This window comes from Mustelus asterias, chromosome 2 (assembly GCF_964213995.1).
Source record: "Mustelus asterias chromosome 2, sMusAst1.hap1.1, whole genome shotgun sequence".
Lineage (NCBI taxonomy): Eukaryota > Metazoa > Chordata > Chondrichthyes > Carcharhiniformes > Triakidae > Mustelus > Mustelus asterias.
Window position 1 is genome coordinate 154,693,295 of NC_135802.1, and position 26,097 is coordinate 154,719,391.

Sequence of the window (26,097 nt, forward strand, 5' to 3'; positions counted from 1 at the left end):
TTGAAATGTGGAGAAAAGGCAAATGGGAGGAGGTGTGGTAGGCTTGCAATCATAGGCACTAGAATAATAATGCAAATATTGCAATTGGTTTCATGTTGCTTGTTTATGTTGCTTATATTATGGACTGTGGAGTGCTTGTTGTTTTTATGGCAATATATGTTTATGTTATAGTAACTTTGCTACTGTTGTATGGTGTTGGATGACTTTAGGGAAGTGGGGTGAGAACAAAAGATTAGGGGTCTCGTAGTTGAAAAAATGTAGGATTTTTGTGTAAGTTCTTATAAAACACTTCCAAGTGCTGTGTCGCAAGTCAGTGGAAGTGAGAAATTAAAATAGTTTTATTTGCAACATGGAATAGCTTGAATGTGGTAGAGTGCTTAAGAAATATTATGGATGAGGAAGCTTGTAGATTACAATGAAGCTAAAGATGGGTGATAAAAGTAACTTTGTTTTGCTTATATAACTTTAGCACTATCAGATCCACCTTAAAATGGTAGGCCCGTCCCTGTTTCTAACTATAGTACTGAGTAGTTCATTTGGATAACATAAATATCTTCGTAATGCCGTGATGGAAACATTGCGTGGCTGCCAGAAAGAAGTTCTTATTGTATTGAGCAATTTTTCATGTAGGTTAATCAATTAAATTTAGAAGATTTGTTTTTTATTCCTCCTTTCCTCACTTGGCTCTGCTATAATTCTGTAGATTCTGTAGAATCTCAAAGGAGTTTCAGAAAATGTCCTCTGCTGCTCAGGTACTTATCTGCAGTCAAACGCTTTACTCCAAACAGTTTTAAAACTGGTTAGATATGGTTGATGGAGGAAATGTAATGTTTCTAGGTTTCAAAATATTGCAAGTATATAGGTTCTTTACCATATTTCCCAAACACTGTAATATGGTGTATGAACAATATGCATCATATGTTCATAAATATCTTGAGTAGAAATGTACTGATGAACATCGTGATGCAAAGTCTGAATTTTCCTTGAGCCTTAAATGTACTTCCAGTTTATAAGAATCTAAAATAAATCAGATGGTGATTCATCCATTGAACATATTACAGTGCCGTAGCTACTCTTAGTATCAAACTGTGTTTTGAAAATTCTTAAATTTCTGTGATTCTGAAGTTCATCAATTTTTGAGTGAGGAATGTTCCTGATATTAAATTGTTGAAATAAAACGTATATCCTTTTTCCTCTGCATTTCTAAATTACTTTGAAGTCATGCCCTGAGGTTACCTTGGATACCTCTTTATTGTTTTGTGCTTTCAGTGAGGTCGTTCCTCATCCTAAATTCATCTTTCCAGGCATTTCTAATTTGAGTTTTTGTACTCTTTCATAGATTATTCCCTATGCGGCTGGAAAGAGTCTTGTTCTCCCCATTTTTTTCCAAAGTGCATTTATAAATTGGAACTGACCAGGTGTGAACACAACAGGCCCAATTCTTGTCTAACAAGTATATTGTTCTAGATATAGGAGCATCCTTTTCACTATTTCCTTTGCCATGCTGAATGTTACTTGGTTGCTATCATTACCGTGTGTCGTTCTATAAACACTTGAGCATTGATGGTGCCTGTAAAGGCAGGTGAGCAGTACTCTCATGACTAGGATGCCCTAATGTAAAGAACATAGACTACATCTTTCTGTGGAAACGTGGGAAGCAACTGCTTTTAGTGGTTTTCCATTGTGAGACTGAAGAGAGATTAAAGTAGTAAAGAGTAGTTGTGTTTGGGATTATGGGTCTTTGCTTGAACTTTGCATAATCAAATCTCAACACCAAAGTAAAATTATTTTAAACTAACTTTGTGTTAATTTAACTCTTTTATTCGTTGAGAAGCATATTTTGTTTTCAATATGTAGTCCAATCTATAATAACTATAATCTTTCATTCCTGATATCACTCTAGTTAATTTTTGCTTTACTCTTGAATCTTTTAATACCCCTCCTATGATAGCATCTTGAAAATGTGTTGGAGTCTTTGACCTGTGAATTGCTTTGTACAAATTCAGCCCCCCCTTCCTTGTTTTTTATTCGGTCCCAAACATAATGCATCCAGAATCCTTGGGTCTTTTTCCTTTTCAAGTGGCCATATTAAAAAAAAATCTAATCCCACTGTTAAAACTTTGCAGGACTCAACTGTAATATCTGCAGTTTCAGAATGAAATATATACTGTAGTGAAATTAAATCCCTGATGAGATAGTTTTACCTCCATAATTAAAAAGTTGAAACCTTTTTTAATATTATTCTGGTTCTAGAAGGTGCTGGGAGGACTTCAGAGATAATATGGTGCACAATTTGCAAATAAGGTTTGAGTCAACATTTGCGGGTTGTCTGTTATCAGATGTCACGGTACGGATCAACTGATGTTGATCATCCATATTTCAAGCAGGTTAAGTAGTGTATTATAAGTATACTGAAGGTGAGAATCATTTCTTAAAACATTTTGTCCATATTACAAACTTTTCTTATACTATGTCAGCGCGCTGGGTATGTTTTTAAGTTTGTGTACAACGTGATACAAGGTTTTCTATCTGAGATTTAGCTTTTCTGTTTAAAAAAAAATTAAAATTCTTCATTTTAACTCTGGTTCAGAATCGCAGCCCCCCCCCTCGTCGTCGTCAGTTCCAAAACAAAATATTGTTTCATATATTTTAATGAATCAATGTTGAGAGCAAGACCTGCAAGACTAATGAAGTCCACAGAACATATCCAAGTGTCCCAAGATACAATACAGAAATGTTATTTTTTCTTATCTTTGCAGCTCAGTTCACAGGGAAACTAAAGCCAACACACCTGTATCTTTTCGGATTGGGGTGCGGGGAAGGTATTCTGGATGCTTCTAAACATTGTTTCCTATGTTCGCCAACTCCAGCAGAGGAATTGGACTCCAAACACCAATCCTTTATTATGCTGTGTACAGTCCAACATGGATGTGGAGGGATGTATTGCATTTTTTAAACAGGAGTTCAAGACTCTTGGCAATGCGGAAACCTTAAAATTTGCACTGCATTTTTCTTTGGGGGGGGTGGGTTTACTTGCAGGTTCATGATCCCTGGGCTGTTGATATTTGGGGCTCTTTTATTGAAAAACTAATTAAATTACTGCCATATAATTGCTTCAACAGTGAGCTCCAGTTGTGGTTTTGTTTTGATAAATATTTTTCTCATTGTTATCTTAGTTTGAACATCTCTCTCTTTATTTGCAGTCAGGAAGCTGCAGATTCATCCGAAAAAAGTGGGAATGAAGAGAATGGAGAAGTGTCGGATGAAAATCGAGATCCAAATACAGCTCCGAGCAAAGCTGTTAAACACAAGAAAAAGAAACACAAACATCGGAGTAAACACAAGAAGCATAAGCATTCTTCTGAAGATGACAAGGAACGAAAACATAAACACAAACACAAGCATAAAAAGCATAAAAGGAAAGAGAATGAAGGCTTTGAGAAGGATGATGACCAGCCAATAAAAAGACCTAAATTTGATGATTATGCTCTTCTAGAGGACTTGGAGAAACAGAGAGCAATGATTAAAGCCGAATTGGACAGTGAACTAATGGGAGGGAAAGTTCAATCAGGCATGGGTTTAATTCTGCAGGGTTATGTGTCCGACTCTGAAGAAGAGGGGGAAATCCATGAGAAGACTCGTAACGGTGAAAGAGTTGCATCCAGTCGTGACGTTTCTGAAATGTTACCTGTTAGGGACAACAAAGTTAAACGAGAATCTATAGAATCTAAGCCTGTTTCGAAGAGGCGAAGTAAAAGCAGATCAAAAGACAGGACTAAACATACTAAATCTGAGAAAAAGAAAAGTAGGCCAAGTTCAGAACACAGAAAGGAGAAAGAAAAGACGAGAAGTAAATCACATGAGCGAAAGCGATCAAGAACTCCCATCAAAAGCAATAAGCCTGGAGAAAAGCCTAAGTCCCCAACATCAGTTAAAAGACGATCTCAAGAAAAGAATAAAAAATCAACTCCTGCAGAAGATGGGACTAAGTCAAAGGATCGAAAGATTATAACAAATGAAAGCAAAACAAGGGAGCGGAATAAAAAATCAAAATCTCCTGTGAAAAGGAGTAAATCAGGAGAGAGAAGTCAGAGATCCAAATCCAAAGATCGCGAGAAGAGATCTAGAAAATCTGAAATGGAAAAGGAAAAAAAATCTGTTAAGTCTCCATCTAAAGATATTCCTTCTGGAAAGGAGAATCGATCACCTCTGAAGAAACATGCACTTTCTCCTAAACGGAAAAGTCTGTCTCCGAAGCAACATAGAGAAAGGTCATCCAAACATAGTCGATCACCTATTATTAATGATCGTGCACCTAAACCAAGTCAGTCTCCCTCACGGAATATGTCCCCGCCCAGAAGAGCTAAAAGTAGATCCATAGAACAAAGACGGAGAGAGAGTGATCGAGCGAGAGCTTTATCTCCAAGGTAACGAGACATCCTTCTTTAAGATTTGACCTAACGAACATAATGTCACTAATGTTTACGTTGCTAATATCTGCATTTCTTTGACTATCAAACCTTTTAATTTGTCAGTTTTCATAATATATTGCCGTTGGCTCTCTTCATTGCCTCATTAACCTGGAGGTTGAACAGTCATTGGTGAATTTTTGCAATCCTTGATTATAACCTATACCTTTTATGATACTACAGGACTATTTGAGGTCTCTTGGATTCTCTAGTATCCATGACACCCTAAACAGAGTTCTCATTATAGTTGTGTTTGAAGCTACTCCAAATGGCTAGGCGCATTCAAACAGAATGCTTTAAACAGAATACTACTCTTTTTGCTTCTTTCAGCTAAACCCTCCCACTAGCTGTGAGTTCCCAAAAAGAGCACCCTAGGCCTAATAAGGGAAACAATACTCCGGAAACCTATTCCCCAAACCCCTCAAGTGATCAAAACTAGTCCTGTAGATCACTTTGGATAACTATAAACATAATTATATTCCATATGATGTGATTAGTTACAGTCAAGAACCAGTTCAGCTCCCTCTTCAAGACATAAAGCCAATCTTCATGCATATACCAGCTGGCAGTGAATTCCAGAGGCACTGTACCCTCTGGGAACAGAAAATCCACCTAACTTCCAGTCTATTCCAACCTCTCTGTAGCTTAAATTTGTGTCCCTGGTCCACTTCAATCTATTCAATACTCTTTTAATGTGCAAATACTGTCCAGCTTCCAGAATTATTTTATAGTCTTCTGTCAGGTTATCACCAAGTCTTTGTTGCTGCAAATTGATTTGACTGTGGTTCTTGTGTGACTTGAGCGTTTGACGTTCCTTAAGCCAGGAATCATTTTTGTCGCTCTTCTCTGGACCTTTTGAGAACATGAGATCTAGGAGCAGGAGTAGGCCATCTGATTCCTTGAGCCTGCTCCGCAGGGTTTCTCAGGGTTGTCTCACTCAAGTGTGGGAGGAGAGGAGACTGAAGCAAGACACATTACTCCAGATGTGGTCTGACCAGCAACGTGTATCGAACTGAAATGATGTCCTATCATTTATACTCAATGTGTTGAATATAGAAACAGATCTGTATATTAATTTAACATATAATATTGTTAATGCCCTACAAATGTCTAAAGTCCATTCTCCTAGCAGAAGCATCTTCTGCAAAGAGAAGAAAATATGAAAGCTATTATAAATTCTAATGGATGGTGAAGCTGCAACAGACAATAGAAAATAAATTTTCACATGACCATTTTCTGTCAGCAGATTAGAGTAGACGCTTTTCCTGATCCAGCTCAATTAACTTTAACCCAGGGAAGAGAAACCTGTCAGGGTATCAGAAAATCTTCATGCACTTTCATGCAAAGATCTAAATGGGTGAGGGAAGAGGGCCACATAGGAGCAAATGCTTAATTTGAGTAAGTACAGTATCGTGCAAGTTGCCAAGCCCTAGTGCTGAATACACATCACTGCAGGGAATAATACTAAAACAAGTTGAGAGAGAAGATCTAGGTGCTATTGTGCACAGGTCACTGAAGGTTCATGAGTAATGTAGAGAAGCTATAACTAAAACTAATGACACGTGAAGTTGTAATGTTTTAATTTTCATGTAATCGTGTGAATCATGTAACATTCCTGACTCTTTTTAATTCTGAAGAACGTCCGCATTCCGTACCATGCAAATCAATACTAATATGTTGCATTATGTGGTGAGCGAGAAAGAGTATTGTATTATCCTGGGCTCCTTGCGGAAGCTCTGGAGAAATGGAACCAAGTCTTTTTAACTGGAATTACGAATTCCACTGTCTAGAGCCCAGCTTTGTAAAATCCATTGGCCTTTTCTTGTTATCATACAAGCTCATATACTCTGTCATAATTTGTTGGAGAATTCATATTGCTTGCTAGAGGCTTTTGGTCAGAGAATCCCATGCTATATCTGAGAAATAGTGCACAATTTGATTGTGCTGTTGGAACCTGATGAAAAATGTGTTGCTATCTTGATGTCTTTGTTCAGCATTTGCTGAGGTATTGTCTGTGTTCGTCAACTTTAGAACAAGGTCACGAGATGAACCCATGAATAGGCTAGAACGATCCAGGGACATGAGCATCTCTCGGCGGTCTCCAGCACGGAGAAGGATCAGCCGATCCCCTATCCGCAGGAGATCTCGTTCACTGCTCAGACGAAGTCGTTCTCCAAGGCGAAGAAGCCGATCTAGAAGGAGGTAAGCATTACCTTATTTTTCTGAAATTGTGAACTTTAAGGCATTGTAATTGGTGGGGGGAAAGATGCAATTTGGGAGACCAAGATTCAGCAATGCAGAAATATTGTTGGGGTGTTCAGCTCATTTTTCTCCCCTAATAAAAATTTAAAAATTTTAATCCTCAACACTGAAAATATGTGAAATGCTTTTTTTAAATACTTGCTTGTATTATAAGATTTTAATTCCTTGAGAATCAGCAGAATTAAAGTTTAATTGATCAAGAGTTGAGTATTAAGCATCAAAACACAATTCAACTTCTGCCCACACTCTCCACTTCATGACCATGTTTGTTCCTTTAGGATGTATTGAGGGGAAGCTTCAGGTTTCGTATTTTCACCAGATCCGTTATTTTTTTTTTACTTGGTGCAAAAATAAAATAATTGAATTTGGTACAAATTAAAATTGCTTAAGAAAGATACTGAAATTCCTAAAAAGAGTGCAAAATGGATACTGTAACATGCTTTGATTTAAGTTGCTCCTTTTTGTATATATTTCTTTCTAGAGACATGTTGTTTCCTCTCCTGTTTTAATAAAGTTGAGCACAGCGGAATTTTATTTTAGTTCGGTGCAGTTTATTGTTTTAAAACATTTCCTAGGTGTGCCAGAATCGTTAATTTAGTTGATTGCTACACAATGGAAATGGGGTAAAGAACAGTTTTCTGCATAAACTGTACCTAAAAAATATTACAAATTCTCAATACTAACCTGCCCTGGTTACCTTCTTTATACTCTGCAGGCAGGGGCAAGTTCAATTAGTCCGATTGCTAAGCTGATAGCTCAGAATTTTATGTGGAGATACTGTCACCAGCTCTCTTGAAAGTGTTATTGATTAGTTTTGTACGATGTATTACATTTTTCTTTTGTTTAAAAAAAATCCTGAATTTTCTTCTTAAGTTACTAACGTTGTTCCTCATAGAGCATTCTGTGTCCTAACAGCCAGTGTCCCCTCTAATTTTTTCCATTATAAGGGACCGGTTTGTCTGCCTGTGCAATATCTTAAAGGAGACATGAGTGTCCTGTGTGGTGCCTTTAGACTTGCTGTGCTGCCACTTGCACAGCTTGTAGGGAACATTGATAACTCTATTGTAAAAAAAACTCCTAGCCCCTTTTTGTTCTTTTGATAGATTTATTCTCGAGTTATTAATTCACTATCGGTAGGAATTATTTATATCCCTTTACCTCATCAAAACTCTTCATACTTTTGCACACGGCTATCAGATCTCATAACTTTAGCATCACGTTTCTTCTAACTAAAGTTCCTCATGCCATGACAACTTTGCTAAAGTAGGGTGCTTAAACTGAACAGAGTTCTAATTGTGGTCTAATCAAAGTCTTGTATTGTTATAGCATTGTTTCTGTTTTTTTCTCTATTTATGAAACCCATTTGCTTATTTAAAGAAAAAGCTTTATCACCCCCTCACATTTAGGGATTGTACATCTCAATCCCTAAATCGCAACAAGTTGTTTTATTCATCTAATTATTCGGTTATCAAAATGTCCCACTTCGCAATTTTCTGAATTAAATTCCACATGCCATCTAGTTGTCCAGTGTATTGACCTGCCTGTGTCTTTAAGTTATTTATAATGCTCCTTTCCTATCCATGTTTCCCATCCTTCCATTAACTTCATATTAATTTTGCCACAGGTCCATAATACTCTGCGCTTCAATTTTGTCCAAAGGTTCCTCTGCAAAACCTTACCAAATGTTTTTTGGAAATGTAGATGTAGCATCCAATTTATTTCACTCAGTGCAATCCTGGAGTTTACTGGTTCTGTGGCTGGGTAATATATTTACTTACAAGGCCATGAAGGGCTTTGTAAGTAAATATGGTGTAAAGTTAATTTAAGAAAAAAATCTTCACTCTGGCAACATGGTGAGTGTTCCAACTATTCTATTAAAAAAAATAACATTTTCCAGTTGGTAATGTGAAGGGCATTGCTAGCTCTTTTTCACACCCACCATTCGCCTATATTGACTGAGGGCTGCCACTCTGAATAGCTCAGAAATTGAACCTGAGATCATCTGCCTCTTGTAGATTACTGCTAGACCAGGCGGTGCCTCATGCATTCAGCTTCAAGGGGAGTGAATATATTTTCACACCTCTATTTCTGTGCCTGGTATGTTCAAGCTATACCCTGTTGATTCCAGCTCACAAGCTCCAATTATTCGACCTTGGTGAATTTCCAGTCCCTTCTTTTATTTCCTACTTGTACACTTAAACTACATTTCTCCACATTTATGTCAGTCTTCCTCAATTTAGGGATGTGAACCACTAATGGAGTTGCATCTCCTTTTCACTCGTAGCATACTTTTCAAATTTTTTTGAAGTTGATAAAGCCAAAAGAATAATCCAATGGAAATGGAGAAAAGGCAGTTAGTGAAAACTGAATCAGCAATGAACAAAAACAATTGGAAGCAACAAAATAGGCACTGTTCTGGGATTTTGGTTTGCGTTGAAAATTCATTTTGTTGTATTTTAATTAGAGAACTTGTATATTTTAATATACAACATTTCTTGAATTTGATGTACAGTTTTATGGGTGGCCTCTGGAGTTCCATGCTATGTACTGAGTCTCTCAAGAGAAAGTTAGCGTATCCCCTCCTTTAACCATTCGTTTCTCCCACAGGTCTTTAGAGCGAGACTGGAATCGAAGAAGCAGATCCCGCAGAAGGCGATCCCGATCACGAGGTCGCCGCAGACGTAGAAGTGGGACGAGAGACAAAGAAGACAAATTTAAAGGAAGCCTTTCTGAGGGCATGAAAGTTGAACAGGAATCTTCTGACGAAAAGTAAGATTCTTTAAAAGTGCTGTACATCAGCACAACCTAGATCATCACAACTTAACATATATAAGAGCTGTGGGCACACAGCTTCCTTCTTTAGAGTAGGGGAATAAAACTATATTTCCTCCAAGTTAAAGAAACTAAAGTGTTCCCATTCATTATGCAGATTGTCACAAGTCACAAAGCAATGGCGGGTGAGAATTATAAACTTGCAAATCACAAAATAAGTGTTAGCAAATGAGGGTGAAACTAGTCCTTCCCTCCACTGTCAATGTATTGTAATGGGATTCAAAAGTATGGTTTTGTGAATTAATTAGCTTTGTGTATTATTACATTTGAATAGCTTCCTTTAGTTTATATAATAAAGAATATCGCAGATTTCAAAAGGAGAAATAGATTCACGTCTAAGGTTGAGTTGCGTAATCAAGGGGCAAGGAGCAGAATGAATTGCAAGCTGACTACAATGCAAAACAGTAGTGTTAAGGGTAGGTATTCAGACTGCAAAAAGGTGGTGGGTAGTGTTCCACAAGGATTGGTGCAAGTACCACTGGTATTGAACATTTCCTCAAACTATTTAGACTTTGAGACATCACACGACACCAGGTTATAGTTCAACAGGTTTATTTGAAATCACAATCTTTTGGAGTGCTGCTTCATCAGGTGAAGTGGAGCGAGGTGCCCAGATGCAGAATATATAGATGGAATGACGATAGCCTGACACTAACGGGTAATCCAGAGTGTCAAAAGATAAATGCAGACAGTATAGTGCAGCGCTCTGAAAGCTTGGGATTTCAAATAAATCTGTTGGACCATAACCTGGTGTGGTATGACCTCTTATCTTGTCCACCCCAGTCCAACACCAGCATCTCTACATCATATTTAGACTTTGAGTCAGTTGTCCAATTTCAAAATTAATGGATGATGCCAAATTGTGAGGAATAGTTAATTCTGTAGAAGGACGGCCAAAACATTAATAAACTTGGAAAGTGGGCATGAAGTTGACATTAATTTCAATATAGATAAGTGAGAGTAGTTGCATTTTGGCAGAAGGGATACAGAGGCCACACGCCCCTTGGAAAATAAGTCTAAATGGCATAGAGAAGCAAAGGGATCGAGGAGAACAGCTGTACAAATCACTACATTGTGACGCTGGCTTTTAAGGTCATGGGTACAAGGGTTAATTTCTAAGGGATAGAATTAAATGGGAGAGGTTATGTTAAATTTGTACAGATCCTTGGTTGGACCATACCTAGAGTACTATGAACAGCTGTTTCCGTATCACCAAAAGATTTGAAAAGTATTATTTCGCAGGATCTGGCCAGGCCAGCATTTATTTCCCCTCTAATTGCCCTTGAGAAGGCACTAGAGACGATGTTAAAAAAATGTTGAGAATTATATCAGAACTGAAGTTATACCAAAAAGCTGAACGTGCTGGGGCTCTTCTCTCTGGAAGAAAAGTTAAGGTGTGCCCAAAGAGAGGTCTTTAACATTTTGAAAGGATTTAATGAGGTAGATCAGAGAAAACAGTTCCATTTGTAGTGAGTCCAAAACTGGGGCTGATGAATCTTAGATAATCAAATCCAATGGGAAATTCGGGAGGAATGTTTTTACCCAAGCTTAGCTCCTTCAGTTTGTGTTATGTAATATTTACATTTTGCATTTTTTTTGTATCTAGTCTTGAGGATTTTGACGTAGAGGAGGAAGATGAAGAAGCTGTTATTCAACAAAGACGCGAACAGAGATTGGCAATTGTTCAGGTATGGTTTCAGGTTTTAGATTCTCGCTTTGAAATCGAAAATCTATTATCTGTTCAAGTTGGTTAGACTTGGGGAATGAAACTTAAAAACAAAAGCAATTTGCTAACATCTGTTAATATTGTAATGGATATTGTCGTAAGTAGCTTTTCATGGTTCTTGGGATGCATTTTAATTTATTGAATTGCTCCATGATTCTAAACGTTATAATAAAGAAGATGTTACACTTGTTGTATATTTGAATCTTTTTTAGATAACTAATGTGAACTCTGCATTTGTGAAAATGTCAGTGGTCTGACTATTTGGGTTTTGAAAAGGGGAAGATTTTTTAACATTTCATTTGAATGGCCATTGGGACCATCTTAGTTTTGTATTCCATGTGAGCGCCTGCTACTCTAATTACCTTTTCTCACCCTGGCCACTGTTTCCTTCATTGCCGTCGTCGTCTTGTGTGCATTAAGATTCCCTTTAAATGCATCAATACTGTCTGCTTCATTTACTTCCTGTGTCAGAGTTCCACATTCTTTCCACTCTTAATGTAAATAAATGCTTTATTTGATCCGTAGTGGTTATCTAATGCCTCAGGTGGATGCACTTTCTCCACAGACACCCTATTAAATCCTTTCATAATTCAGGGTTCTGTCAGGTCTCTTGATCCCATCTCTGGTAAAAAGATTCACAACTTGCTTATTTTTTTCTGATAGTTGCAGTCTCTTAATTCTGATCGCAGCTTTGTAAATCTCTCCTGTACTTTCTCCAGTGCTTTAATATCCTTGTAGTATAAAGACCAGAACTGTACACAGTACTCCCTAATTGAGGCCTATCCAAAGTCTTGTATAACTTTCAACACTCCGCCCCTCTCCATTTTGATTTCTGTTGCTCTAGAAATGAGCCCGAGTGCAACTCTTTACAGCTTGTCACCATGAAACAACACCCAAGTTGATATTTTTGGTGTTAAGTTTGCTCATAAATTTCTAAGTTGTGAAACTATTTTGTATATTTATATGGATTTAATCATTATGTACGCCAGTAATGTAAGTTACATATCCAAACAATGTATGCTTTATGTATGAGAATGTAGCCAATTCATTTCATTCCTTAAATATGCAAGTTTCACTCGTGTCTTGCTTTGCTGCTAGGGCATAATCTTACATTATAAGAACCAAAAATGTGAGATAACATTTGCAAATGTTAAGGTGCTGAATTGAAACTAATTTCTTTTATTTGTAGAAATATAGAAACCCCAATGAGGACAGCAACATGTCTGGATTGTCTGAACCAAACAGTCCTCAGAGCAGCACTAGAAGCCGCTCTCCTTCTCCGGATGACATTTTTGAGCGAGCTGCAGCTGATGTCAAGGAATACGAAAGGGAAAATGTTGATACGTTTGAGGCTTCTGTGAATGCCAAACGCAACCTCATGGCACTTGAGCAGAAAGAAGGTGGGATTCGGAAATGAGCATGGATCGGGTATCACTTAATCTTTGGTAGCTTGAGTGTTTCTTTTGCTCTTTGACCTTCCTGAATTCACTTTGAGGTTGCATTCTTAATCCTGTTTCTCCCATTGTTAAAAGGTGCCATATATGGATCATTTATTTCCCCCTCTTGTTTAATTCCTACCTTTCTCTACCTGTAATGATGTTGGCTTCATGCAGAGCCACAATTCCATAGTGATCGTACACCCTTTTAGTACCTTCTCTGAATCACAGTACTTCAGTATGAGCCTAGGTCAGTGTAGAATGTCAGTTTTTGCACTGTGGAATTATCCAACCAAGCCTCATAATGTGCTCAGATGATATTTGTCACTCTCTTTCAGCAAGGGTTGATAGTTAATGAGCATGAGTGGAACCCAGGTTAGTTTTCTGGCCCCCAATCTAGGGGTAGTGAAACAGCAGTCATTCTTCAGCTGCTGGCTTGGCTGAGAACAGCTTCTCACAGTACTGACCGGGAATCTCACTTAGGACCAAAAACCATTTTAATTCTTAACTGTGAACAGGTCCATATCTTTGCCTTTGGCCGTCTTGGGCAAAAGTAAAACACACTTTGAATTATTTAACTTTAATTTGTAGCTCTGTCAGATTCTTTGATCAATTTTTATTATACTTTGCTTTGCAGGCCACCAAGGGATAAGAAGTTAATTTGGTTGACTCACAAGGCAGAAGCTGTTTGATTCTGCTTTCTGTGTTTAAAATGTGTTTTAAGAGCCAAATACAATTTCAAGTGATTGATTCCCATGACATCTCTCTCCCTTAATCATGTGATTTTGCAGCGTGAATTCGGTTCTCAACTGAGCAGAAATGTGTAACCTGGCTATTTCCTCTGAAAGGTCATCTTGGCCACCGACCTCTTGCTCATGCTTGCATCATCCTGGTGCAGCGATCTAAGGCTACAGCTCGGCATGGGATCCTTCTAAGTCCGTTAGGGAATTGAATGTAGAAAGGGAGCATGTGCATGACCACTTGCTTATGGATGTGTCAAACAATATTCTGAATCAGTTCATGGAACTCTGAAGACATTGTAGGAACTTTCATCATTCCTCCAGTAGTAGTTAGAAGTTTCAACCTACCTTCAGGGCTCTGCCTCCGGTTTGGCAGCCTGGTAGCTATTTTTGCAAAACGTGTTTGCATTGTTCCCTTTCTCTTCGACTGCCCTTTCTTGTCCCAGTAAAGCCCCAAGAGTTCTCAGTTATTTAAGATAGTGCCATGCACCAAGTAGCTGAAAAGGTTCCTGTTTTACAAATCCTACTGGTTTGCTTACTCTGTGTACAAGAGGTTACCCATCAAAGAGAGAACTCCCATTTAATCTGAGAAACTGGGAATTTGGCATGAGGCTTGGATGAATAATTCACCAAGGTGACCCAACCGCTATCAAAATCATTGCCAGGTACAGAACTAATGTGGGTGTCATCAGCCAAACAGTAAAATTGCCACCTGGGCATTTGCCTTGTGCCGTGTTGTTTATCTGAAGATATTCAGTGTTCTACCAGACTTACTGAAGAGGATATTGGACAGTGAACACTTTGACTGTGGGGAAGCTATGCTCGATATTTTCAAGAAGCATCGTGGTGGTGGCATATCAGGATGCATCATGGGATCACCCAGGCCTGGCCATGTTGCGGACATAAGTTTTAAAAGTGCCTGCAGTAAACACAAACCAGAGCAGATATAGTAGGGATTATGAATAGACCAGGAAGTTGGCCAGGAACATGAACTGGCATGTTGGTCAGCCCATGATAAGCTGAAGGAGGATGACCTTCGGGTCAGGATAAAATAAGTTGATGAACTATCTGTTATACCGTGATAAACATATTACTTGACCTTAGGGTCAAGCTAAGATGCAGTGAAACTTAAGGGTAGATGCGCGAAGGTCGTGTTTTGGAATAAACTGTGGACATCGTAATTGTCAAGTCATTTCATAACTGTTCTACAAATTCCTCTGTCATTTGGGATGTGCTGAATAGGTTATTTCATGTTTGTGTTGTAAACTCATTTGGAATTACAGATGTGACAAACTAGGTGTACAAGAAAGAACATAATGAATTAATGATGAGGTATCCCAAAGTTGGGACATATAACCGTTAGAACTTTGAATTCCTTGTTAGAGCATTTCTCCTGTGTATGCACTTCTACTGAGTAAACTGCTGCTGCTTGTCTTTTTTTAACCTCCAGTTGACTCTCATAGAAACTCTACAGTACAGAAAGAGGCCATTCGGCTCATCGAGTCTGCACCGACCACAATCCCACCCAGGCCCTACCCCCATATCCCTACATATTTTACCCACTAATCCCTCTAACCTACGCATCTCAGGACACTAAGGGGCAATTTTAGCATGGCCAATCAACCTAACCCGCACATCTTTGGACTGTGGGAGGAAACCAGAGCACCCGGAGGAAACCCACGCAGACACGAGGAGAATGTGCAAACTCCACACAGACAGTGACCCAAGCCGGGAATCGAACCCAGGTCCCTGGAGCTGTGAAGCAGCAGTGCTAACCACTGTGCTACTGTGCCGACTCTGTCATGTGTCTTTTAGATTACTCCACAGCAATAGGAAGGGCCTACTGTCCAAGTCACGATTGTTGCCTTGGAGCAAGCAGCCATTCATTATGGGAACTAAACATTCCTATCAATGTTACAGGGAACACAAAAGTTTGAATTAAAATCATAATGGTTACACATCTTGGTTTAAAGTAGTAATATATTAAATGCTTCTTTTTGGGAACCATTTGAAAATCACAATCAGCATTGCGAAACATGTTCTCTGTTTTCTAAGCAGCGAGAAACAAAAGTGTATCGCATGTTGGAGATTTTTCAAGCTCTGCCTTGTGGTTTGCCACCAACTGCCCTTTCAGGTTTGGGTGGTGTTATCCAACAATTTGATTTTAAGATATGACCAATATATTGTTTTCTTGAGGGGTGGTGTCAAGAGTCTTGTACAGAATGCTCTGTTTCCAGTGTTGGTAGTCATGAATTTAACTTGTTTGCAATGTTAGATTTGTATTTGAAGTTCTGGTTGTATTGTCTGAACTTAATTATTTTTATTCACAGGAGCTGCTTCGAAAAAGCCAACCGTTCCAGATATGTTCACTGAATCTGATGACATGTTTGCTGCCTACTTTGATGTATGTATGCTGTATCTTGCTTTACAAAGATCATGTGCTGCCAAAGTTTGTGCTCAAGTCAACTCCAGTTCACCTCTTTTTGAATGCAAATTTGTTTAACTTTCTAGCTTGTGGAACTTGCAAGTTGGTGCTGCTTCAAATATTCTTAAATTAGGCTGAACAAAAATTTTGAGGCTGACATTGTAATTTCCAATCTGACCATCTTGTTTCAAATTAAAGCTTAAAGCTTTATTACTACCTAATCTAATGTGACCGCTATGGGCAAGCTTCATATTGTGGTTTATCGGTTAATAAGCTCGTACGTTCATATCATGTCTTCAATTTGAAGTTTCAAGAGAATAATTCACTTCCAAGTGATAGGGCAAGAGTATACAAATCTTCGTGCTTGCAGAATGATTTTTTTCTTTTGTTGTTTTGACTTTTTAGCTTTTCCCCTTTAAAATCTCACGAATTTGTAATTTCTGCCCCTTCTTTCCTCTTGTTTCAGAGATGTTCACACCTAATTCGTTCAGTTAGATTATACAAAATCTGAAGTGCTGGGACAAAACTATATCGTAACTTTATAATTTTAAATCCCATCCTTTGCACCCCACTCTATTTCCATTGTTGATAATAAATACAGCCCAAATCTTTTGATTCTAGTTAACTGCAAATGTCACACTCATACACACGCACGTGCAATTGGAAGAAAAATAAATGTTTGTTACTTTATAATGAATTAAAGTAACTTGCTTCAAGTGTATGTCAGGTTGTATCTCATATCTAGTGTTAAACTCAAATTTAATGTAAAACCTGGACTGCAACATGGTAACTTGTATACAGTATCATATACCCAAGTTTCAGAAATGCCTATTTCCAGTAGTATAAAACTTGGCATTCTTTGGATTCTGTCTATATCTCCAGCTTGGGCTTAAATACCTTGCCCTGAGTTATTCCGAACAAAATGCACTATCTAAGTAGTTGAGAGAGCACCTGTGAAATCTTTAATCAATATGCCTGGTAGGGCCACCAGTTTTGATGGGGGTTTAGAGAGACTTGCGGGGATGGTATATGTGTGCCAGATGTAGTTGGGTATATAAAAAATAAAGTAATGCACTTTGGAAATAATGCTAAGAGCAAATACACTTTAAATTTCAGAATTTTAAGTGGAGCAATATTGCAGGTGAAATTTGATATGCAAATACACAGGGCAATTATAGGTAGCACCAGAAATGGGCAAGGCCATTAAAGAAAACCCAAATAATTGTTATTTTTGCATCCAAAGGTATAGAATACAAAACAAAAGGTAATATTGAACCTATGGCAAAACTGTAGGTTACTGCTGCTGGGGGTTGTCAAGTTTTGGATACCCTACTGCAGGAGACCTACACAAACAGTGGGAATGTTGCAGATTCCTTAGGGTGTTAGCAAAGATGAGGGATTGTGATTATGAAAGAGAATTGCGAAAGTCGAGCTTTTTTTTTGACTGGAGTTGAAACATTTCAAGGGATGACCTGTTGAAGGCCTTGAATAATATGAAAGCTTGTGACTGTTAAATTTGTACCAAGATGCAGATTTAAGCATGAATTATAGAAGGGTTCATATGACAAATGGTTAGGATGTGCAGTTCCCTGTCACAAATATTTTGCAAACAGCATTGATTATTTGACTTTATTGCCTTTAATTTTACTTGTCATTCTCTCTCATGGATCTCTTTTGACATAGTATTTTAGAAAAAAGCTTTTGAAAGAGCATTTCCTATATCCTTTCTATTTCTACAAAAGGTTCTATGTGGTCAAAGGATAATATGCCTTTTAGAAATCTGTGCTGTCTTGCTTTGAATATAGTTTCTCAGTGTTCAGTCTTGTAGACTGCATATTTTTGGGTGGGGAGAAAACCATTGATTTCAAGAGTCTCAGCAGAGTCTACTTGGAAGCATCAATGATCAATAAAGCCTTAAAATCTAAGGTTATTTTATTCGTCTCCAGAGTGCTCATCTGAGAGCTGCTGGATTTGGAAAAGATTTCAAAGAGAATCCCAATCTCAGGGATAACTGGACTGATGCAGAAGGCTACTATCGTGAGTATTTGAAAATTCTTTCAGCTTTTCCAATAAATATTGAAAAGTGGCTCAGAAAGACTTAGTGAAATGATGTTTCCTCTGCCTCAGCCACATAATCTCGGTTGTTACATCATTGCTGTACTGAGTGAAGTGCTAACTTTCAAATCACATGTTAATCAAAGAGCCCTCTTCGTTTGAGATGGAGGGGCAAAAAAAACTATTTGAAAAGAAACAAAATTCTTCTGGTGTTCTGGTCAATATTTATCCCTCAGAACAACATTACTAAAGAAGATTTCTGTTCATTGATTTAATTGTTTTGTTTCCTTCCATTATAACAGAGCATGATCAAAAGTACTTAATTTAAAAGTAGTTGAACTAAAAAAGTCTTTGGGGCATTCTGAGATCACGGGCTGTATAAAAGCCTGTAACTCCATATATTTACTGGCTAATCCCCTTAACTAATGCATCTTTTTTTAAAGAATCCCAACAGTGCAGAGGTCATTCGGCCCATCGAGTCTGCACCGACCATAATCCCACTCGAGCCCTATTCCCCACATATTTACCCTGCCAGTCCCCCTGACACTAGGCTCAATTTAGTATGGCCAGTCAACCTAACCCGCACATCTTTGGATTGTGGGAGGAAACCAGAGCACCCGGAGGAAACTCACGCAGACATGGGGAGAATGTGCAACCTTCACACAGACAATGAGCCAAGGCCGGAATTGAACCCGGGTCCCTGACGCTGTGAGGCAGCAGTGCTAACCACTGTGCCACCGTGTTTTATTGTTTAAAAGTACAATGTTTGGAGAAATTAGCTGTATTATATTCTAGTTACTTTTCCCCAATTGAGAAAAATTATCCTGATGAATGGATTCTGAGCATCTCCAGTATAAAATAGTAAGGACTATGGAATGCTTGACATTGCCTGCCATTGTTGAGTACTGAAACCTTTCTACTTCTACGATTCACTTGTTGGGATCAAGTACATCCAGGTTGGGTATAGTATTCATTATGAACAAAGTCGAGCTTTTATCACTGTCATATTCAGAGGAACACAATTGCATTCTTGTCAACGTTCAATATTTTATTTCCTATGTAAATTTAGATCGACTGTAGGGCTAATTTGATATTCCAAGTCATGCTTGCAAGGAGTTTGTGTTGGAGTCTAGGGGCTATAAACTGTCTCTTGAGTTGGACTTTCTCCTGAAGTGCAGGATTATTGACTTAATGTGAGCAACCTATCTGCCATTCTTATGACCAAGATGGGCTACCTACCTCCTGGTTGTTAAACTGCACCAGCTGTTCTCAATCGATGAAAAACTGAGGCCATTAGTGCTGACTGCGGGAGAACACCGCATGTTACTTCTGTCAGTGCGACAATGTTACTTGTATCCTTACCTAGCTTCTTCCATAGCTCCCAATCACCCTTTTCAGTTATACCCCTAGATTGTTGCACTCCCAGTGTCGTGTTTTAGCAAGTAAATCTACTTATGCATACCTGTTCAAATAGCCCCTGAAAATCGGTGTATGTCGACATTGATGAACCTGTGCTGTCATCTGAAGTAACCATCGTATGTGTAACATTTGCTGCCTTCTAATCCTTTGGTGTTGTCCCTAAATTTGTGGACCTTTGAAATGTTATGATTACCACATGCCCATTCATCAGCTCTTTAATTTGGTGCACACTGTCTGGACTCCAAGTATCTTTTCTCGATTTATTCCCATTAAGTTTCTGTGACTCTTTTTGTTTATACTAATCCCTGAGTTTCTCCTCTGCACTAATCTCTAATTTTCCCTGTATCTCAATCATATTAATTTTAACTGAGAACTGCAGTGAAGATATTTCTCCCCTTTGAGACCTGTTTGCTCTTTTGGTTCAGGTTTTTTTTTGACAAGCTTATTTCATTCTGTACCTGAGCAAAACATTAAGTTCTGTAGTTAAGTGTCAGATTCTGTCACTAGTATTCTCCTTGTTGCTATCTAACAAACCACAATTGTGTGATTGAGTGGAAATGATGTTGTACTGAAAATTGGACAGCTATGCTCAATATTCGTTTCCACCTACCTCCAGAGATTTTTCCGATTATTTGTGATAAAGTTGAGGCAAACTGAGTACAACAGACTCTGATGTCTGACATTCCTATCTCCCAGAGATCCTTAGCAGCCTAATTTTATTTCTGCAGTGTTATAGATACTGGGTCTTCTCCCACAGCTTGTGGCACTGACCCATCTATTTTGGGGGGAGTTCATGGCAAGGGCAAATCCTTGCTAAACTACTGACACAATAGTCAAAAGAGATCTACGCTAACAAATTTACATTTGTCTGCCTTTAGTTGCCCTGATTATTAATGTAGAGATGAGGGAGGAATTTTAATTTTCCTTTGGGGTTGGGGGGTGGAAAGATAGTTGCTGCAAGCTACTGTTGATTTTAAATTATTTTCTCTTCCCATATTCAGCTCTCCGAGTCTCACACCAGTTCCAGCTGAGAGGGCAAGTAAGAGACCTTCCAGGCATCTGCCAGGACTGCTATTAAGCTGGCCTCCAGGAGGCACATAAGAAGAGTCCCATGGTGACTTCTCTCTGGCACAAGCCCACATTTGACCATACTTTGGTAATGAGCATTCAAGCTCTGAAGTGGTATAAGACCGTCTGTGAATGATATTAAGGATTTAGAACAGATCTGTTGGTCTTGAGTTAAACTGAGCTAAGACCTTGCCAATCACTTCAATCGACCACATAATGAAAAATGACACTGAACAATTCAACCCACTGTAAATAGGCATTCAAACATGATAAAATGTTTTGATCTGGTATGTTCGTTAGCAGTAGACAATTATATTTGCTCCCCCATGATATTCTGCATAATTCAAGCTGGATCCATTGACATGAAGTCATGAATTGCTTCCCGATAGGGAGGATAGGTTAGCCGGAGAATTTGACCCATTTGTGAAACATGGGAACTAATTCAATGATGCTAGTGGACCTTACAAGGGAGAGAAACCACTGAATAAAGGACACACACAGTAAACAGCTGCAGGAAGTAGTATCTTAAGTAGCTTATTACAAATTCTAAAACAAATCTCCGGTTAGTTATGGGGAAAGCAGTAAATCCTGGTCAACCTGACCATGCATTTGTTGATCATGAGTAATCCTCGGTCATTTGATGAACAGTTCTCTTTCATGCAACATCATTGTTTGAGTTATAACCCACTGTATATGTTCATCTTGTTTTGCAGGAGTAAATATTGGGGAAGTTCTCGATAAGCGTTACAGTGTATATGGTTACACTGGTCAAGGAGTTTTCAGTAACGTTGTACGTGCCAGAGACATGGCAAGAGCTAGCCAGGAGGTGGCAGTCAAAATCATCAGGAACAATGAGCTTATGTAAGTCTGTGCTGCAGGGAAGTTTCAACAGTGCCAAGGTCCTGACTTGAGACCTTAGTTATGGTAGCATTCTGCACTGCCAAGTATGATTACTGCAATGTACAAGAGCATTACTGTAGCAAAGGCATCGAATACAAATATTTTGCAAGAGCACTTGTAAAACAAATGCACATACATGGGAGGGGTGCTCTCTCAGTACTTGGGCAGTCACCCTTGCAGATCAGGATGATCCAGAACTTTGTTTTGCAGATGAGGTGCTATTTTTTCCTGAAAGTCTTTCTGGACCAATTAAACTAAAACTAATTCTGGCCCATAAATTAAACTAAAACAAATTCTGATCCATAAAACGGGCAAAGAGGTAGGTTGGGGTGTCATGTTGATGAATAAATAACTTGTTCATTCATTTTGGGGTATATTTCCATGATTATTTTTGGGCCACTGTAACCTTGATTATAAGGAAAAGTATGATTTAACTTTGCACATGTGTTATAAAATAATACAATATTGTAGCCACTGTCCAGGCTGTACCAGCTCTATGAAAGAGCTTTTTAATTTAGTCCCACACCTTTTATCCATAACCCTGCAAACTGGTCCTCTTTGAGTACATGTCCAATTACTTTCTACAAGTTCCTGTGGAATCTTTCCACCACCCTTTAAGGTCGTGTGATTCAGATCACGCCGACCCTGTGAAGAAATGTATTTATTTTTCTCTCTAGTTCTTTTGGCAATTATTTTAAATTTGACTTGATTTCTGACTCTCTCGCTGGAAGAAACATTTTGTTCAACCGCCTTAATTTTCCTTACCACCTTCAAAGATTTGTAAATGTATATCTCCAGGTCCTCCTGGCCTTGCACCCAGTCATTGGATTTAGATGTTCATATTGATTCTTCCAATGTGCCTCATTTAGCACTGCTGCCTCACAACGCCAGGTTCGATTCCCGGTTTGGGTAACTGTGTGGAGTTTGCACGTTCTCCCCTTGGCTGTGTGGGTTTCCTCCGGTTGTTCCGGTTTTCTCCCACAGTCTGAAAGACGTGCTGGTTAGGTGCATTGGCCATGCTAAATTCTGCCTCAGTGTAACTGAACAGGAGTCGGAGTGTGGCAACTAGGGGATTTTCACAGTAACTTTATTGCAGTGTTAATGTGAGCCTACTTGTGTCACTAATAAATAAACTTTAACAACTTTAAACTTTCATACTTATCTGCATTAAATTGCATCTGTACGCTGTCCACTTCACCATCCTGTCTTCTTGAAGCCTGCAACTATCCTCACTATTACTGCCCATCAATATCTTCCACATACTTCAAAATTGTGCTGCATATATCCAAGTAATCTATGAAAAGAAAAGCAGTGATTCAAACACTGACCCTTTGTATCCCCACTGCATACTGTTCTCCAATTAGATAAGCATCCCATCACCAATATTCTCTATACCGTAGCCAATTATGCAAACATAAAAACCTGTACCATTGCATTAGGAAAAAGGGCCCCCTTGTAAACTGATAATGGTGTTCCTGGTGATAAGGAAATGTTGGACAAGTTGAATATAGTTATTTTGCATCAGTATTTACCGTAGAGGAGAATGTTAGCATGCCAGATAACCCAAAGAAACTATTATTGGGGTGGGTTCAGTAAAATGAACATAAGCAAGATAACAGTAAGATTGATGGCACTAAAGCGTGATGGATCCTCAGGACCAGGTGGCTCTCACCTCAGTGTTTAAAGTTTATTTATTAGTGTCACAAGTAGGCTTACATTAACACTGCAATGAAGTTACTGTAAAAATCCCCTAATCGCCACACTCCGGCACCTGTTCGGGTACACTGAGGGAGAATTTAGGACGGCCAATGCACCTAACCAGCACGTCTTTCGGACTGTGGAAGGAAACCAGAGCACCTGGAGGAAACCCACGCAGACACGGGGAGAATGTACAAGCTCCACACACAGTGACTCAAGCCGGGGATCAAATCTGCGTCCCTGGCACTATGAGGCCAGGTATGAGGCAGCAGTGCTAACCACTGTGCCACCGTGACACCCTTAGGTTTTAAAAGAGCTACAAGGGAACATTGTAGATTCCCTAATGATACTCCTTCAAAGTTCTCTGCAGGAACTGTTCCTTTAGATTGGGAAATGTGCAAGTCACTGAGCTGTTCATGGAAGGTGAGGGAATTATAGTCTGTATGGCCTAAATCAGCTGTTGGAAAATTGCTAAAGTCTACAATTGAGGATAGGGTGACTGAACACCATAAAAAATCTCAGCAGATCAAAGTGAACCAGCATGGTTTTGTAAGGGTAGACCATGCTTGATAAATCTGATTGAACTTTACCAAGAGGTGATTAAAGTAGTGGGCAAGGGAATGTCTTTGGATATTACTTATCAAATACCTTCTGTAAATTAAGATAAACCCCTCCTGGAATTGAAGGCCAATTACTGACCTGTGAGGAAATTGGTGTTAGGAGTGACAGAAGGGATAATAGGCAGGTACGCTAATCAGCAAGATGTGACTAGTGGTGTCCTGCAAGGATCTGTGCTGGGACCTCAACTACTCTCTCTCTTAGATGATCGGATAAAAGGCCACATCCAGACCTGCCGGTGACCCAAAAATAGGCAGCATTGTAAGTAATATAGATGAAAGTGTAAAGCTATAGAGATATTGATAGATTGAGAGAATTGGCGTGTGACAAATAGCTTTTAATATAGGCAAATGAGAGGGAATCAGGGTTCCTGATTAGATTACTCTGGAGTATTGTGAACTGTTCTGGACACCACACCTTAAGGGTATATTGACCTTTAAAGGAATGCTGTTTATATTTACTAGAATGGTATCTAGACTTTAAGGATTAAATTAAGAGCAAGTACACCAGCAAGGCTTGTATTAGCTGGAATTTAGAAGATTATGCAGTGATTTGATCAAAACCTTTGCAATATGAAAGGGAACAGGTTAAATTGAAGCTATTTCTGTTGGTTGCAGAGTCAAGGACGAGAGAGAATAGTCTTAAGTCCCAGAGTGACAATAGGAAATACACTTTCTGTAAAAGAGCTGTGGAAGTTTAGAATACTCGACTCTAAATCAATTGTTCATTTTAAAACTTGAGGTATTTTGGTTAGCTAAAAGTATTAAAGAATATGGGACAAAAGTGGGTTTATGGAATTTAGTTGCAGATCAGCCATGATCTTAATGATAGAAGAGGCTCCAAAGGCCAAAGAGGCTTCTCCTACGTTCCAATTTGCCACTCCCTTCAATACCATGTACTTCCATTTTCCGAATAAGTCTGTTGCTTGTTATTTTTAATCATGTGGGTTCGGATGATGCGAGTTAGCTGGATATTAGTTGAGGAACTGCAGAGTTCAGTCCTATACTGTCCTCGCCCAATACTCACGTGCGCTTGCAGCAGAATTGTGGCTAATCTGCCTCTTCCCAACCTAGCACTTGTAACATCGACTGTATTGTATTTTTGCTTCTAAATTGTATAACATAGTTTTAGTTTTCTTTTGAATAAAACTAAGGGTAATTGTTGCTTGTGTTGATAGGCAAAAGACTGGTTTGAAGGAGCTGGAATTCCTGAAAAAGCTGAACGATGCTGATCCGGATGATAAATTCCATTGCCTGAGACTCTTCAGGCATTTCTACCACAAGCAACATCTCTGCTTGGTCTTTGAACCTCTAAGGTAATTGACTATTGTATAACCTTGTGAGTATAAATCTTCCTTACCCATCCCTTACTACAGCTACTAATATCTTGGTTGAAAAACTGGGAGGAGGAGAAGCAAACAAACTGCTGTGAACAGCCTTATTAGGCATTTCATTCTGGGGCTCTTCTAATATGGAGGGGTCCTTGGGCCATTGTCACCTCTGTATGGCTGCAGTGCAGAATGGGTATTAGAGTCAGAGGTTTACAGCATGGAAACAGGCCCTTCGGCCCAACTGATCCATGCCGCCCTTTTTTAAAAAAAAAAAACCCCAAAGCTAATCCCAATTGCCAGCATTTGGCCCATATCCCACTATACCCATCGTACCCATGTAAATAGTTATTCATAATAGGGTATTCATAATGTTATGGTAGAAGAGTTCTGTAGGTGGTAGCTACTGGTAATATTGCAACTGCATTGATAACTCCTGTATTACTTGGGGTAAGCAAGGGCGTCAATAGGGACAATTTGGAAAGCGACACCTCATTTAGGATGTTTTGAACGTTAATGTCAGTGTGTCAATTCTGTGCTGCATTTTTAGAAATGCTCCTGGGGATTACTGACTTCCCCATTTTGAAAATCATTGTTTTATGATTACTAAAAGTTATACTTTCTCAACAAATATGCCTCAACAATTCTTGAGCACTATTTTTAAAGAAGAGAGAATTCATAGTTTCTTGGCCAATATTTCCTCCCTTGGCCAAACCACCAACACAGAACAACTTCCCTTAGTCTTAAGCTGTCAACTCAGGAACACTGAATTCCTGAGATGAATACACTTGATGCTGAAGCCACTGTAAATATCAATAGATGAGCCAATGCGGTCTCATTGTTTCTTGAGGTGGGTTGTCCAAGAAGCTTTAAGGTCACAATACTGAAAAATTTAAGATTCTTCAAAATCCACCCAGATGCAACACGCTATCACTTGTGATATCAGAAAATTTATGGGTCTGGTCATAAATAATTTCCTCACGTGCTTTTTGTCCCATTCTGATGGTCAATTTCATTGGGTAGTCTTAATACAAGGTTAAGACCTACTAAATCATCTTTGTTGATGTGTCTTGCTTGACATATTGACCATGTTAAGCATGAGCTGTGACGACAACCACTGGA

General features: G+C 38.8%; 1 protein-coding gene across 9 annotated transcripts in view; it reads left to right on the plus strand.

Annotated features, from left to right (window-relative positions):
• LOC144479948 (serine/threonine-protein kinase PRP4 homolog) overlaps nt 1-26,097 on the plus strand; it is a 46,700-nt gene that overhangs the window by 7,733 nt on the left and 12,870 nt on the right. For all 9 annotated transcript variants that reach the window (XR_013495589.1, XR_013495591.1, XR_013495595.1 and 6 more), the window contains exons 2-10: nt 3,204-4,427; nt 6,501-6,671; nt 9,339-9,500; nt 11,170-11,251; nt 12,479-12,689; nt 15,796-15,869; nt 17,837-17,927; nt 21,146-21,293; nt 24,826-24,963. Coding sequence is in view for 2 of the 9 variants with exons in the window: in XM_078199033.1 (XP_078055159.1) it covers nt 3,204-4,427; nt 6,501-6,671; nt 9,339-9,500; nt 11,170-11,251; nt 12,479-12,689; nt 15,796-15,869; nt 17,837-17,927; nt 21,146-21,293; nt 24,826-24,963 (2,301 nt within the window). In the remaining 7 variants the exon portion in view is untranslated. The remainder of the gene's footprint in view (nt 1-3,203; nt 4,428-6,500; nt 6,672-9,338; nt 9,501-11,169; nt 11,252-12,478; nt 12,690-15,795; nt 15,870-17,836; nt 17,928-21,145; nt 21,294-24,825; nt 24,964-26,097) is intronic.